This window comes from Emydura macquarii, unplaced genomic scaffold, assembly GCF_026122565.2.
Source record: "Emydura macquarii macquarii isolate MOO-44397 ecotype Brisbane River unplaced genomic scaffold, CSIRO-AGI_Emac_v2 contig_1230, whole genome shotgun sequence".
NCBI lineage: Eukaryota > Metazoa > Chordata > Testudines > Chelidae > Emydura > Emydura macquarii.
The window spans coordinates 18,590,309-18,604,899 of record NW_027131367.1 but is presented as its reverse complement, the minus strand read 5'-3'; the positions used below and the strand labels follow the sequence as shown (position 1 = coordinate 18,604,899).

General features: G+C 48.1%; 1 protein-coding gene across 1 annotated transcript in view; it reads right to left on the bottom strand.

The window, feature by feature from the left end:
• Positions 1-207: 207 nt before the first annotated feature.
• LOC137152773 (heparan sulfate glucosamine 3-O-sulfotransferase 3B1-like) overlaps positions 208-14,591 on the bottom strand; it is a 40,563-nt gene continuing 26,179 nt past the window's right edge. The window contains exon 2 of the mRNA XM_067547701.1: positions 208-1,778. Within this exon, the coding sequence (XP_067403802.1) occupies positions 1,160-1,778 (619 nt within the window). The 3' untranslated portion in view covers positions 208-1,159. The remainder of the gene's footprint in view (positions 1,779-14,591) is intronic.

Genomic DNA, 14,591 nt, shown 5'->3' with positions numbered 1-14,591 from the left:
GAGGCTGAAGCATACTCCCCCCTCCCCCCCACACACATTCATTGCACTGGTGACCGAAATCAGATCTCCAGCTGTGCATGGACTCACTCTGTCCCCTACCCACTCCCTGGGGGACACTAAGTGCGTGACAGATTCATACCCTGGTTTTTGCTAATGGCTCCTGTGGTTCTATTGATTTCTTTGGTGTGTCAAAGCAGATTGCTCTGGTCGCATGCTACACTCCAGTGCGTTTGGAAATGGGTTCCATACAACGTGAGCACACACAGGGAGGAGCTGAGTGTCACTTCCTAGAGAATAGTTCCGCCCAGCACTGAGCATTTCACATCTTTAATAAGAACAATTTTTTTAAAATGCATAGAGTTCCCACCCCGGAACCGTGGTAGGGCCAGGGGGAAGGGAGAGAGGGAATCCTCCTTGTTTTAAAAAAAAGAAAGAACAGACTGTGGAGACTGTCCTCCCCTTGCAGCCAAGTCTCACGCTATTGGTGCTTTTTTCCAAAGAAGCACCTTAAGCACCAAGCAAAGCCTGGGGAAACAGACGCAAGCAGAAAACTCCCACGAATAGCAGCAGCTGTATGGCTGGGCAGTGCGGATACTGATGTACTTTGCCCATTGTATCCCACCACTACAGCAGCTGCTGTGTTAGGCATAAGCATCTGAGCTTCACAGAGCAGCACAGCCTCTCCCTCAGCTATAGTTATTCCAAAAGCAGGACAGAACGTGACGACGGGTCGAACGCGAAAGGTTGGGGGACGGAACCCTACTGCAACAGAGACAAGGGAGTTGGAAAATGGCAAGTCTTTATAAAGGTCTAATACCCGTAACAAAAATAACATTGTGCTTTTCCCCCCTCCCTTTTCTTTTTTTAACACTAATTTCGTCTAGGTCAATGGAAGCACTGTCAATTACAAACCAAACAAAACAGAAAGACCAATATTAAAATTAAACACCATGGAATGTTAAAAAAAAAAAAAACCCGACAGGTTCTGGGCTAATATTTTAGACAGTGTGGTTAGGCAGCTTAGTGAATTAATTACTTAAGAATTAAAAATAAATTATTATAAAATAGATTTCTGTACATTTTACATACACACACATATATCTTTATAGAAGCAAGCTGCGCCACCTGGTCGTTACACGGAGACACCATCGTGCCAGCCTCAGTCCCAGCCGAAGTCGTGCCCAGTCATCTGGTAGAACTTCATGTTGAAAGGCCTGTAGAACTCCCGCAGTCTCTGCACCACCTCTCGGTCTATGTTGGGGTGGGTCCTGCCTTTCGTTTTCCCCAGGCAGTGGGGTTTGCTGCTGCCTTCCGCCTTCTTCAGGCACGGGAAGCCCTTGGTTTTGTTGAAGTAGAAATGTTTGTCCGTGATGATCCTCTTGAGGCCCAGAAAGTCCTGGACCCTGCCCAGCTCCCCGGCGGGGTCGCTGATCAGCCTCTCCCCACTAACAAAGAGGATCTGCCCAATGGGGAAGTAGAGGAGCCAGTTCTCCAGGTGCTTGGCGTAGATGCCGATCTGGATGGCGCTCCAGGAGGTGTCGATCAGGCCTGTAGTCCTGTTTTTGAAGGTCAGGCTCTCAAAGGTGGGGATATCGGGCTTCTTCGAGAGAGTCTGTGTGTAATCGGAGATGGCTCTGGTCACGGGGTCCCGCACCACCACGATGAGCTTGGTGCCCTTCGACATGGCGGAGATTCGAGCAGGCGCTTCCTTGGTGACGAAGTAGCTGGGGGTTTTCTCCATGGTGATCTGCCCATCGAGGGTTCTGGGCATCAGGTCTCTGCCAAGAAAACAAATGCACCAGTTAGGACAACAGGATAACTAACCCCTTGCAATGTAACCGTTATGGGCCCTGCTCCCAGCACACGTCCTATTAGTGTAACTTGCAAATACACAAAGTATTCAAGGATGAGGTTAGATTCCTGACAGTTAGACCACAGTAGTGACTCATGCTCCGTGTTTGTCTTGCTTTAAAGATGCTAACCACCTCCCCGGGTTGTGAATTCGCTGCAGCCTTGAAACTACAGCAGTTCAGCAAAATGGAATTGACATATAGTCTCCAGAAAAAGCTGGAGCACAGAGAAAAGGACTCATTCACCCTCAGAAGACTATGCAGATTACCTGGCCCAAAGGTAAATCCTATTTTCCTATTACTTTGCTTCTGTAAAGGTTATTGGGCTTAATTTCTAATGGGATTACCCATGACTCTTCTCTTTTGCAACATTACGCTTGGCAGTTTTTCTAATGTGCACAAGAGAATCTCCTGTTTGTGTAGGTAAATAGTTTGTGCAAGTGCGTGCCATTCACCACGGTTCATACACAAGTGCATGCGGACTTGTCAACATCAAGGCCCACCATGTGTACTCATAAGAAGAGACCTCTTAAATTCTCTCAACTCTCCTTTCCTCTACATCCCCTGAAAGTGCAGGATAGTTTCCTATAATGTTCTGTGTTTGTACAGCACCTAGCACAACAGGGTCCTGGTCCATGACTGGGGCATCTAGGTGCTACTGTAACACAAATCATAAGAAAAAATAACAACTCCTATGGACTTCAGTGGGGGCCCTGAAATGAACCCAAGGGAAAAAAACTTGAGCCCTGTGTTTTAATACCAAATAAAGTGAATGTATAATAACGAGAATCCTTAGTCTAAGATGCTAGCTTCCATGCGCTTCGGCTAGTAATTGTCTGTACAGATTAACCCCAGTCCTGTAGTATTTAACTCCTTGATGCAACGTCTAAAACCCACTGTAACATGTGTCACACTAAACGATAATCCAAGTGAAAAACAGATCTGTTCAAAAGGCAGTATCCCACCTATTCTCAGGCATTCCACCCACGAAGTTCAAACATACTGAAACAGCATAAGGAAGAGGCACTGGAGCGCTGTCATTTAACCTGCCAAATGTTTTCAAATCTATACGCTCCTCTGCCATTAGATGAAAGATCTGCTCCGGTGCAGTCTAGACAACTCACTCCCACTTCAGCCCACAGTAGGACCGTGCAAAGAGGCCAGGGGCAAAACCTCTGCAGGAGAGCAGCTAGCCTTGGCACCCACCGTGGGCTGTGGATAAGGTCTCTGTGCCAGCTTTCCATAGGTCAGTACGAAGGGCAGCGCTGGGGCAAGCCAGTGGAAATGCCATCAGATCCCTGTCTAAATGGATGTAGTGTCCTACCACGCAGGTGGCCAGAGTGGCTTAGGAAGTGGATTTCACCTCTCTGGTGCCTCTGCATTGCACCCACAGCAAGGCCTAACTCCACAAGCTTCCTACAGGGGCAGCGCTTCTCACCCACCGCATGCCACGCCTACATGGTGGTGCCAGACAGACGCCGTGCTGCTCTGTGAGGAATGCCAGCAGTCAGAAGCCAACCGACTCCAAGAAGAAAAAAAAGGAAATACTTGGCCAAGTAGAAAAGTGGTTTTCAGGACAAGCTGCGCTCCACCTGGCAAATCACAGAAAAGGTCTGTTTTCTAAGCCAATCACTAAACACAGCAGGCCAGTAATGGCCCAGTGAAGAGCTACCAAATCTAACCCAAGCTGATGCAGAATTGGGCAGACCACTTGCTCAGCAGTGTCTGTTTTTTGATGACACCGAACCTGAGTCTACTGCCTTCCAGATTGATTTTCAGAGGTTGGTTTTGGCTGATGAAGCCCTCAGTGGCCGGAAGCTGCCTATCGAGGAGACGGCTCACCCCTGTGACATACTGCAGCAGTGGTGGTTGGCGGAGGTGCCTACATTGACGCCTCTTTGGAAGTAGAAAGAGGAGTTTGCTAGGGGCTGGACCTTTGGAGCTCCCTTTCTCCTCAGGTTTGTGAGAGCCAGAGCTGATTGGCCTGCCAGGCATGCTGGAAGGCCTACTTTCTCTCTCTTGAGGAGATAAGTATTCTCCATCTCTTCCAGTCTTCAAGACCGGATGCCTTTCTGGAAAAGACGCTTTAGCCAAACACAAGTTATTAGGCTCTATACAGAGGTAACTGGGTGAAATTTAAGGGCCAGTGTTATACAGGAGGTCAGACTAGATCATCTCATGGCCCCTCTATCCTTAAACTCTGCAAATCTAGGAAGGGCAGGGCAGTGATGGTGTGTAAGACTCTTGGATTGTCTAGGAGGCAGAAGTGGGAGGAATCAATTCATTTTTATTAGATTATATTTATGGTGTTGCTGGGTCAGTTGATCCAATCTGGGAGGAAGTGACAGGTGTGTTTGTTTAGTTTATTTTCTAAAGAATGTCCAGGGCACTAAAACCACTGGACGAACTGAGATCTGCATAGGGGTCTTCCATGCTTCCCTCAACAGGAGCGTAGTTGGCTTGTTTGCGATTAAATCGGGGAAGCAGCAAAGTCACAGGACTAAAGATTTACCAGATGGTCTGAGATTTACACAGGTGGAGAAGTAGCTAATACCTGTTGATACCTAGCTTAGCTATTAATAGATTATGACATCTTCTAGCGGAGCCGCCATCTGACACAGGGGTGTATACAAACGGCAAACTGGGCTCAGCAAGGCACGAAAGGGAACAAGCCCTACACGCACTGAAGTCCACGTTAAAACTCTTGTTGCCTTCAGTGTGTAGCATTAGGCCCAAGCTGTACAACCTACTCGTTCTGAAAGGGACTGATCCCAGAGCTGCAGGCACAGCAAAAGCCAACTAGATCAGTGGAGAAGAAGCATTGGCAAGAAGAAAATGGGAAGAAGAGAGTGGTCGGAAGAATGGCGGTAGCTGACACATGTTGGGAGACTGTAACCCATCAGGCTGAAAGGAGGGCAGCCTAACTTTGCCCCCTAACTATTGGCTAAAGTGACCAATGTGCTGCCTGGGTGGCATCTGTCATGTCTTCCACAACTACTCCTCATTTCTAATACACACGTGTGGCTCATACAGACTACAGGATCCAGCCTGCACGCTTCATTTTGACCTGCAGAAGACGTACATCCCAGTTAAAGATCCGGGTAGCTTCAATCTGTTCAGTTTTGGGCAAGATGGGCATGGCTCCTGTTAAATTGTTAATACAGGGGGAGACTATGAAAGGCTGGAAGGGGAGTTAGCCAGTGGGAACCTTAATACCCTGGTATGCCTTTGCCAACCTCTCCCATAGTCTTTGCTTGGGCAAGGTTCGGGCACCCACTTCAGGAGGAAGTGTTCAGAAAGCTAACAACAAACCCCACCCATGGCGGTTCCCAGCCACTCCTCACATAGAATCCATGCCCCACTGTGTACAATGGGCCAGCTATGGCAGTCGACACGAGCCGAGGATCCGGCCCTGAAAGCTGCTGTGGAAGGGAGTCTCAGCAAAGCCATGGAGTTGCTGTGCGAGCAGAGAGATCAACTTTCCACAGGCAGAGAGCAAAGCTCCGACCTCCGAGCTATTAACACATCAGGGAAGACAGAAGAAATTCATTAAAGGAAAATCTTATTTCTTCAGCAAAGCCTGCACCCACGGTAGGCGGAGTGAGAGGCTTACCCTAAAGATGGATTGGCCTACTTTACCTATTAACCACTTAGACTAATGGAAGGATGAAGAGAGAGAGCATAACTGCTTAATCCCAGGCCTTTCGCAGGCCCCAACTCTTTATTAATCAAGGGAGCTAAAACGAATGTTTAAAACAAACAAAACACCACCCCTGAGACTGGAGCGTTTTAACACAAACTTTTCTAATATGAAAGAGGGAGAGAGAGACATTTACAAAGTTGCGATGACAGGTGGCCGTACGGTAATCCAATCCCCGACGCCTACTGCCCTTTGTGGCAGCCTTTTGTCTGCACCGAGGGACTGAACTAATCTGTTGACACTTCTCGATGAAGACTATGGCGAGAGGCTATTGTCAGTGGGAGGGGTGGGTGGAGGACGGAAGGTTTACAAACTGTTGAGCTGTTCTTCATTTGTATCAAGTCGGCAGGTACAACAGACCTACGTTTGCTAGGACAAAAGCTTCCCCCAAGGGTAGCAAGGGGGCATGTGACTGCTCAGCTAGACGGCTGGAACAGGAGCATGTCAGGAAAGGTGTGGTGACCCATCATGGGCCTAGTCCAGTGGTCACCAAACTGTGAGACACGCCCCCCATGGAGGGGCATGTAGGAACATTGGAGGGGGGCACAGCGGGGCCTGAGTCAGTCCCCACAGGGGAAGGGAGCACCACCCAGCCCTGCTCCACCCCCCGGCTCTGCTCTAGTCCTGCCTCAAGCACGGCCTCGGCTCCCGGCTCCAGCTGGGAATGCGGGGAGCATGGACAGGTTCCATTAGGCATTGGGGAGAGTGACAGAAAACGTTTAGGGATCACTGGCCTATTCCATGGGGGAAAAAACCATCAGTGCAAGAAAGCGGCGTGTGTTGGGGGGAGGAGGATGGGTGGAAAGCTAACCCTGCCTGGAAAAAACATTTCTGACTAGAGGCAGCATGCAGAGCCCAGTTTGCTAAACATGTGGCATGGATTATATCCAATACAATTATCGCCCGAGTGGTTTTCATTGTCAGGAATCTGATCTGGAAGTATATCAGCAACATCCACAGCATGGCAGATTTTAGCTTTAAGAGTTTCTCCTCTCCTCCCGCACAGGTCCACAGAGATTGCATTCACCTCTGGCAAAGTCTGAGAAGTGCATTTCATTTTAGCTTACTATTTCCTGTTCATCGTAACCTAGGTAATATACACACTACACCAATATTGTTTTCCTGCCTCTATCTGTTTCTATCCACAAAGCCACATCAAGCCTGGGGCAGATTCTTTGCATTATTGGGGAAGTACTATGACAATGGAAACTGAGTAAGCACCTTTCTGGGGTTGCCAGGAGCCGCAGTGGGTGCAGAACTAGAGGTGCCTGCTCCTACACCTCTTTGTCTGAAGCCTCTGGCAGTGAAGGACATATTGGTCCTGTCGTAGAGGGGAGGAGGAGTAGCCAAAGTGTGATGTGCTTCTGCAATCCCCAGGTGGCGCTCATTACCAGCTGACATCTGTTACAGCAGCCTCCAGGCTGCTCTAGCTTGCACTTGGGCTCAGGCAGAGAATCAGGGAGCTGGCTCCCCGACACCTCTCACCTTGTGCCCTATCTAGAATTAGAAATAAAGAGAGCTCTGGCCCCAACCCGATGTGCACTGTTTATGTTCTAATAACCCACTTCATTCATACCATTCCCTCTGCAGTCTGGTTCCTTTGACCTGATAATTACTTTCAGTATAAAATAAACTGGGGGAGGAGCGAAATTGTTATCTCGACTGTTTATGTCCTAGTGTACTACATGGTCTTGAGTCTTGTTTTCTGTACAGAACTGATTATTGTTCGAATTGGATGGTCTCCTCTGGCAAGCAGCAAAAACCCAACCGCAGAAAATTCCTCTTAAGACAATCTAGTGCTTCGAGAGCATGGGATTGGGAGCGGAGAACTTCTAATTCCGGCTCTATTCCAGGTCACCTTGGGCCAATCCAGCCCTGTTCTGTGCCTCAGTTTCCAAAAACTATATAACAAGGATTATAATGCCTGTCTCACCGAGGGAGAGGGATGAGATGAGACGTGGCTGTATTTTAAGTAGTTTGAAGATAAAGAGAACTATTTACATATTATTATTATTATTATTTGGATGAGCATCGATGGCTTAGATCCTCAAAAGGTATTTAGGTGCCTAATTCCCATTGATTACAATGGAAGTTAGGTGCCTAATCACCTTTGAGGATTTGGGCCTAAATGCCTGGATACTTATCTAAACTCCTTGAGCCTCTAAAACTGGGCAAGAAATCATGCTCCCTTGCAAAATTTACAGCTTTCCCCACTTCATCTTAGCTACAAACACAATGAGAATGGTCTTTTACTGCTGTATTTCCAGACTTCACCTCCAGCTGTTCCCTGGAAGGAAGAGACAGAGGCAAAAGGGAAAGAATAATTAAAAAAAATAAAATAAAAAAAAAGAGAATCAGGCAAATTATTTTGCGATTCAACAACGTTCAGTTCAGTTGCAGGCCTGTAATCCAGATTAATTTGCCTGTCTACACTGCAGGACAGATTCAGAATGCCCAGACTGGTTTTGCCTAATTTTTAGTGATGGAAGACATGACAAATGTTTAAAGAATGAAGAGAATCGGGCCCTTTTGCAGACGCAACCCTCGGCGACCTGATATTTCCTATGGAAGGTCCTCAAGGACCCTGGATGAAGGACACTCTAAAAACCCAACTCAATTAGATTGATGGCTCACACGCGTAGCAAAATCCCTTGCAACCGCTTCCGTCCAAAGGCTTCAGAAGATCAGCTGAGAGGCGCACAACATCTCTCAGCTACTGAGCTTCAAAAGTCTTTTATAAAAAGGGAAAGGCTGGCCTTGAGGCAGCTCAATTAAAGTAACCGGGGCAGCCGAAATCAGCCTACATGTAACACTTCCTAAAGCTGCAGTGTAGATCTGTCCTGCACCTGTAGCCTTAAACGGTGGGGGCAGGACACAAAACTTTAGACAACCAACACCAAAGCACCCAAAATCACAGGCTGCTGTGGAAAAGCACGGCCTTAAGCTCTCTATGTGACTAATACTTCCCTAGCTCCTGGTTCCTGTTTGGTAAGCACACAGGTGTACTACACAGAGGAGTGGGGAGGAAGAAACCCTATAAAGAATACATGTGATATTGGCCGCATCCTTTCCTGTACCTTACACGAATGTAATGAGGCTCACCACCCGCGGTTTGGAACCGGTGGGCCGAGGGAGGAGTGGGATGGTGTTCTAGAGCCTCTGTCATCTTAATGGCAGGATATTGTTTTGGAAGCAAAAATAAACCCTGGGGATGCTCCAGTTTCACACTCAGAATCATCTTCACCTACTGGGAAATTAAACAAGCTCATCCCCCCCCCGCCTTCATTTCCACTGTAACATGTAAGTGAAACACTTTTTAAAGGTTTAGTTCCAGCCTCTCCCTGCACCGCTAGCAAAGGGGGAAAAAAGTGATTTCAGAGGCCGTCAGGAATTTCAGTTTAGCCCAGAGGAACGTGGTCACTGGGGGCCCTGGAAGAGTTGGAGACACTGTAAGGGGGGGACAATATCTCCATTGCTGGCACCAAGTGGCTTTGCTTCACATTTCGTCCACTTTGCCCGGGCAGGCGATAACCAGTCGTTCCTAGTCTCCAAGAGAGCAGGTTGCTGACAGGAAGGGGGAGAAATTTACAACAGTTATCAACAGAGCTGAGGGCTGGATTAAAAAGAGTCTGTTTGCAGCTCTTTAACAGGGCCAGATAGGGAAGCTGAAAAAACCTAATGCAGCAAGACAGTTTTATACCAGCCTCTCTCTTTAAAATACAGCATCAGGCTTGTTTGATGCACACTTTACTGCAAGTAGATCCTTTGCCAGCTTCTCTAGAGAACTCACCCAGGGCTATTCGCATTTAACCCTGCCTGTGGCTTGCAAGCAGAGACCCCCATCCTGCCAGCTCGCCCTCACTTACATGATAGCACAAGGTACCCAACGTTTGCAGGAGCCAGACCCGTCACTAGATCATGTGGATGCTAAAGGCAGCGAGATGGCACAAGCAGAAGGTCTTAGCCCCACACTGAAACATCCTCCTGGGTTTCTTGTAACTCTGCCTCACCCAGTGAGTTGTAGCTGGGCCTGATCTGGCCTGGTGCTGATCTCAGCAGGAGCTGAAGGTGCTCAGCTGCTTGCAGGACCGGGCCCAGCTTCACTGGGATGTCCAACATTAAAGTGGGTTTTGAAGGACTTTATGGGAAGGGGCAGGAGCTGAACGGTTTCTACTAGCGATGGAATAGGTTTAAACTTCTGGCACATGGCTTGAATCACATGTTCTTTGTTTTTTAATGTCACGAGCAAGGTTTGAATGAGCTCAGAAGCTTCAAGAAAGGCTCTAATGTCAGGGGAAGATGGACTGGCCTGAGCATACCTTTGAGGGGAAAAAATTGTAGAGGAGTTTGCAGAGGGATTTTTGAAAATCCTGTGAGAAATTTCCCTCCCTCCCACATAAGCTAGTAGAAAGGTAGCTACGTAAAACGTAGAGTTATTTCGCTGGCCGCCCGCAAGGACGCTTGACGTTTTAACGGCAGTTCTTTCCTCCAGCTTGATAATAAAATAATCGGACCCCAGAAACCTAGGAGAAATACGGTTCTGAACAAGAACCTGACGAGCCCAGTGCAGGAATGTTAAAGCGATAACACGTTTTATTTACATCATGGAGGCTGCCCTCCGCACCGAGTCAACTGGCTTTGAAATGACCACTTAGCTTTTATTCAGCTTTCTCGCGCTAGCGGGTGGGGGCAGGGGATGGTATTGATAAAGCCCCATTTAAGAGCCCGGTGCTGCTTTGTTTGGTGGCGGCGAGAACTGCAGTATGATTTTTTTAAGACTATCTATCCTTCCCGTGAAATAAACTGTGGGCTTGGGGAACGCGCCCATTCCCAACACCGCACCAAAGAACCTAACGGTAGCTCTACCGTGACTGTGAACCACTCGCGGCCCTTTCGAAAGGGGTGTAACTCGACACCGTGCCGTCAAACGCCTGCCATGGAATTTACACAAAACAGACGAAGGGAATTAATGAACTTCACGGGGGCGGGGGGCGGAAATAAATAATTGGGGCTGAAACAGACTCACCAACTGCCTCCCCCACCTCTGCCACTTCTCTCCCCCCCGCCCCCTCCCGTCATGGGGACAGAGGGAAGAAGATTGGAGCAGGAATCTTCCCCTGAGTTCTGTTCAGGATTTTGGTATAGCTGAGGAAAAGACCATGCCGGGATTTCCAAGGCCCTCCTAAGTCTGCTATCTAGATTCAATTAGATGAATGGAGAAGCATTTCCAGTCCCATGTTTAGCCACTCCACGCCCATGGAAGTCAGTGATAGACTTTTCACTGAGAGCTGGATCAGCCACTCATTTCCCTGCCAGTTTGCTTTCATCCTGTATGCTCTTTGAGCGTCTATAGTGCTTTCCATCTAGGGCCTTGTCTATACTCAAAAAATGGACTGCTTTCACTACTGCTAAAGCAGAGCAATGCCGGTAATGTGGATGCAGTCATATTGGTATAAAAGCTGCTTCCCCTTCCCATATAGAAATAATCTATGCTAGTAAAAACCATCTTTATACTGGTATAATTGCATCTACACTAGGATCTGCACTGGTATACCTTCTTTTTTTTTTAAACCAACAAACACAACTGCCCTAACCAAAATAATTATTCAGGTGCAAAAAGCCATGCTTAGATCAGACCTAAGATTTTCAAAGTGATTCAAACACTGAGGCTGGGAAACAAGATCATTCGCACTTTGCAGGTGGGGAAACTGGCGCACATAGAGACAAAATGACTTGCCCAAAGTTGCACAATCCTAGATTCCAAGGCCAGGAGGCCCCTTTGGGAGCATCTGTCTGACCTCCTGCATAACACAGCCAGAGAATGTCCCCGAAGTAATTCCTAGAGCAGAGCTTTTAGAAAAAATATCCAATCTTGATTTGAAAATTGCCAGGGATGGAGAATCCCCCGTGACCCGTGGCAAGTTGTTCCAGTGGTGAATTACCCTCTCCCTTTAAAATTTCTGGAAATAAGGGGCATATTTTTAAAGTCCTGAACCAACACTAAGCTTTGCAAAGGCTTATCTGAGATTTGAACCCAGGGTTTCCTCCCACCCAAACAACTCACACCCCTAGACTGACAAGCCACATTGACAGAGCTGGGAGGAGAACGCAGAGATCCCATTTCCTAGTCATAGGCACGTAGGCCTAGAAGGGAGCTCTGGTGTTACTGAATCCAGCCCTCTGCCGTCGCAGGTACCCCATCCGATAATCCCGTTCACAAATCCAGCAAGCTCCATCGTAAAACATGCCTGGTTGTTTGTCTCCACTCCCCTTAATGGGCAGCTGTTCCAGAGCCTCACTCCTTCGATGGTTACAAACCTTCTTGTTAGCCTCAATGTGTGCAGGGCCTGTGCTCTATCCCCTAGACCGCGTCTCCACCGGCAGAATCTATTCCAGACTGAATGTACGTTTAAAGGTACAGCCAACTTACTGAAGAGCCGATCTGCCACCTGCTTTTTATCCCAGCATTTGCCGATTTTAATTCACGCTTCTTTATTCCGCTGCAAGTTTGTGGGTGGGTTAGCCCTTCCCATCTCCTGGCTTCCTTTGGGCTCATGCAGCTGAAGGGGCCCATGGCAAGAGGGGAGCCCCCTTTTCCCCCTCACCCCAGCAGATGAAGTCTGCCAAGGATTTCTTAGCTTGAAAGGGACACCCACCCTTTGAGATACGATAGGGAGGAAGCGAGACTTCTTCGCTTCACAAGAGCAGCCGCTCCACACGTGTACAAGTTGAAAGGAAGGCTCGCCCGGGATGACGCTCTGTGAGTTCAAACACAGGCAGCACATGTGAACATAGAATTAGGAGACACCCTTTAACTTGCCCAATTGCAATAATATGCAGCAACTTTGTTACAAGGCTGGACACCCAAGGCCTTAAACACAGGAAACTAATGTCCCCGCACCCAGGAGGGGTGGTGGGGAGAAGACATCTCGGACACCTTGAAAAGAATGCTCCCTTGGTCCTGCCCTCTCTAACGAGAGCTCGTGTTTGAGTTCGCCCTAGCACTGGGATCTCTCTGAAACCAAGATCTCGGCTTTGCAGATGCAGCCAATCTCTCGAAGCAGTGTGGACACAGTTCTGGTGGTCTAACTCCTTCTCCTTCCCCGGCTGGAGTACGTTACAGCAATCTAAGCTACGCCACTTTCACACAGGTAGAACTGCAGCCACCCGAGCTGGGGAGCTGCCTCTTTCATTACCGGACAGTAACGTGGCAAACTTCCTAGTTCAGACAAGGCCTCAGAGTAGCTCCTGGGCTCCCTCTCCCCAGGGCATCACCAACAAGAACTTTCATTTAAAACATACCAGCAGGGGCTTGTTTCTAAAGTCACTGCAGAAAGGTGCATGGCTGATGCGTCTCAGCCTCTGGTCGGGGAGCAGCATGGGGGGGTTAGAAATTCAGCTAAAATTGAACCTTCTTATCCCCTCCCCCACACCATCACCCATTAGAAACAGGCTTGTTTTGAGGTGCTAAGGCGTCTGGAGGGTGTTTTTCTCCTCTCCTCCCCTCCGGTTGCCAGCCAAGAATGTGGAAGCAGAATGTACTGGGAAGCTCTGGTAGGATTTCCAGTCCAGTTTTACGTGCTTTAGAGAAACACTCCAACTCTTGAGTCAGGAGCTCCTGGATGCATCCCATTTTTGCACCTTCTACCGTTGTGCCATCTGATCCCTGGTCTCTTGCTAATCTGCTGCAGGAAGTTTGGTAGTCGGCTGTGACTGCAGAGCGGCTCAGAGATTGCATCTCGCCCACTTGCCGCAGCCCGTGTCCATGTGTCTGTCAAAGAGAAGCATGTGTGTATGGTTGGGGATGGGGAGAAGCTTCTTGGTAGCGATTCTCCACAGCTTTACACCATCCCATGATTAAAACCTGGGCAAAGTGGATCCAAATCAGTACCATTCTGGGCAGGTAGCATTTACATCCGCCGTGCACAGCTGGAAGATGGCCTAGTGCGAGGGACTGAGCAATCAGGAGCCGTGTGTACTAAAGGTATGCTGAGAACTTCCTTGGGGTCGGAAGAGACATGGGAGAGCGCCAATCATTTTCTCTTCTGTTTCTCAACAGGAGATTCAATGGCGCAAGCAAGAAGTTTCTCCTTCCTCCTTCACTGGAGCCAGTGGAGATATCAGTGGGCCCTGCCATCTCATGAGACAGAGCCTTCTTTTTATGTTCTGTGCCCGACTTGAAAGCTCTGAACTGCCACTAAATAATTATCTTCATTTCTGGGGGAGGAAAGCACTTTACATGTCAAACGCCTGCTTTGGAAGGGCTCACTATAATTTAAGATGAAGTGGTAAATATTCTGTTCACTTCAATTCATCTCCAGTAATAGTTATAATCCCATTAGCAAGGCCCCCAAGAAAGAGATGGCCTTATCATCCAGCGAGCATCGAGGAGGATTTTGGGGGATGAAGGGGGGGGCAGACAGCAGAAAGCAAGTAAAGAAGTGAAAGTAACAAAAGATGCATTTGCCAGCTCCACAACCACCCCCCAAGAAAGACTTGATCTCCATTGCCCTGATGCTTCAATAGTGCTTTGCTCTGAAAGTACCAAAACAAAAAACAAAAACAAAAAAAACCCAGCTTTCGAGTGCAGCAAGGGGCAGGGATGAAATGAGCATCTCTTTTCCTTGGGTCAACCCCAGCTTCCTTTCATTCTTTGCAGGACTTCCCCCCACCCCATTGGCAGTTCCACCCAGCAAAGAGCAGAAGTTCCTTTTCCTGGAGGGGGTGGGAGGGGAAAAGAGATAGTGCTTAGATTAAAAGCTAATTGCTATTCATGGATGAGTTCTTCAGAATATTTCCCATCATGATCAGACTTCGCTGCCCACTGGCTAAATCAGATGAAATTAGAGTAATCTGTCTATTCCCTTTGAAAAAGAAAGCACGCTTCTTGTGCTGAAAAGGAGGGGCTACCAGCCAACAAGTTAAAGAAACCCTCTAAATCCAGCAGGAAACATGATGGAGCTAAATGGCAAACTAGAATCAGCTGAAAAAGGCTTTAGGCCCAAGGACAGCAGCCTGGATCAAGCTTTCTGGAGTTTTGT